At 45.9% G+C, this 1,213-nt stretch overlaps 1 protein-coding gene across 1 annotated transcript; it reads right to left on the bottom strand.

The window, feature by feature from the left end:
- Positions 1-218: 218 nt before the first annotated feature.
- LOC106819283 (sorting nexin-30-like) lies at positions 219-1,151 on the bottom strand (the record flags this gene model as incomplete). Its single annotated transcript, XM_014823930.1, has 2 exons — positions 988-1,151; positions 219-414 (listed from the first exon to the last, which is right to left on the bottom strand). Coding segments are annotated over exons 1-2 (337 nt in total), but the record flags the coding sequence as incomplete, so codon positions are not given.
- Positions 1,152-1,213: the final 62 nt, after the last annotated feature.

The following is a 1,213-nucleotide window of genomic DNA, read 5'->3' as shown; positions in this document are numbered from 1 at the left end:
GCTTGTCCGTAAAGGTGGCGCCCCTTACAACGTGCTGCGTGCGGCGCCCCTACCTCGCTGCTCGCGCTGCACCTAGCGCCCCCTACCTCGCTGCTCGCGCTGCGTGCGGCGCCTCCTACCTCCCTGCTCGCGCTGCGTGCGGCGCCCCCTACCTCCCTGCTCGCGCTGCGTGTGGCGCCCCCTACCTCGCTGCTCGCGCTGCGTCTGGCGCCCCCTACCTCGCTGCTCGCGCTGTATCCGCTGCGCGATGCGGTCGACGTTGCCGAGCTTCTCCGTGAAGGTGGCGACGTAGTCGGCGACGGTGACGAACTCTTGCGGCCGCTCCTTCATCATGACGCCGGCGGCAATGCCGTGTAGCGAGTCACCGACCTTGTGGATGAAGCCGTAGCCAGTCTTCTTGTGACTTGCAAACTCCTGCAAGAAATTAATTATATTGTATTGTCTTGTCTTGTATTATATTAGTCACCGACCTTGTGGATGAAGCCGTAGCCAGTCTTCTTGTGGTTTGCAAACTCCTGCGGTTATATATTATATTATATTGTATTGTATTATATTAGTCGCCCATCTTGTGAACGTGGTTGTGATCCAAATTCCTGCGATTATATATTATATTATATTATGTTGTTTGTATATATATATATATAAAACATTGCTTAATTATAATATATAGTTGATAATTATATATTATGTATAAAATATATTACATTTTGATTATTATACACATTAAATATGATATATTTTTTCATATATACATGCACGTGCACACAGATATATAAGCATACATTAATTATCGTGGCTTGCAAACCGCTGTTGGGGGCAAGCTGAAGTTAGTTACTCGTCATATTTTTAACATAACTCATCATGTTTACTCGTTAGTAATTCACTACGTTATCAATTATCACAGATCACTCATCAGACCTGACAATTGGCCACTCGAACACACTTCCACCCACGCCGCGCGTAGAGATATCTGTACGAGTGACTCACCGATGCTTTGGCAGTGAGGAATATTTGGTAGCTCTTGTCCGAGGACAACACCGGATGTTCGGCGACCCTGTTCAGGAACTGGTTGAGATGGAACATGCGAACCCGCACGAATTCTATCGTGAAATGTTCCAACCGCTTCATCGTCTGCTTGCCAGGCAAGGGCTGCAAGAAATTAATATATAATATACAATATCTATCTATATAGATATATATATATATATATATA

The sequence above is a fragment of the Priapulus caudatus genome, unplaced genomic scaffold (assembly GCF_000485595.1).
Source record: "Priapulus caudatus unplaced genomic scaffold, Priapulus_caudatus-5.0.1 Scaffold3098, whole genome shotgun sequence".
Taxonomy (NCBI): Eukaryota; Metazoa; Priapulida; class Priapulimorpha; order Priapulimorphida; family Priapulidae; genus Priapulus; species Priapulus caudatus.
The sequence above is the reverse complement of the archived record's forward strand: the minus strand, read 5'-3'. Positions and strand labels throughout refer to the sequence as shown.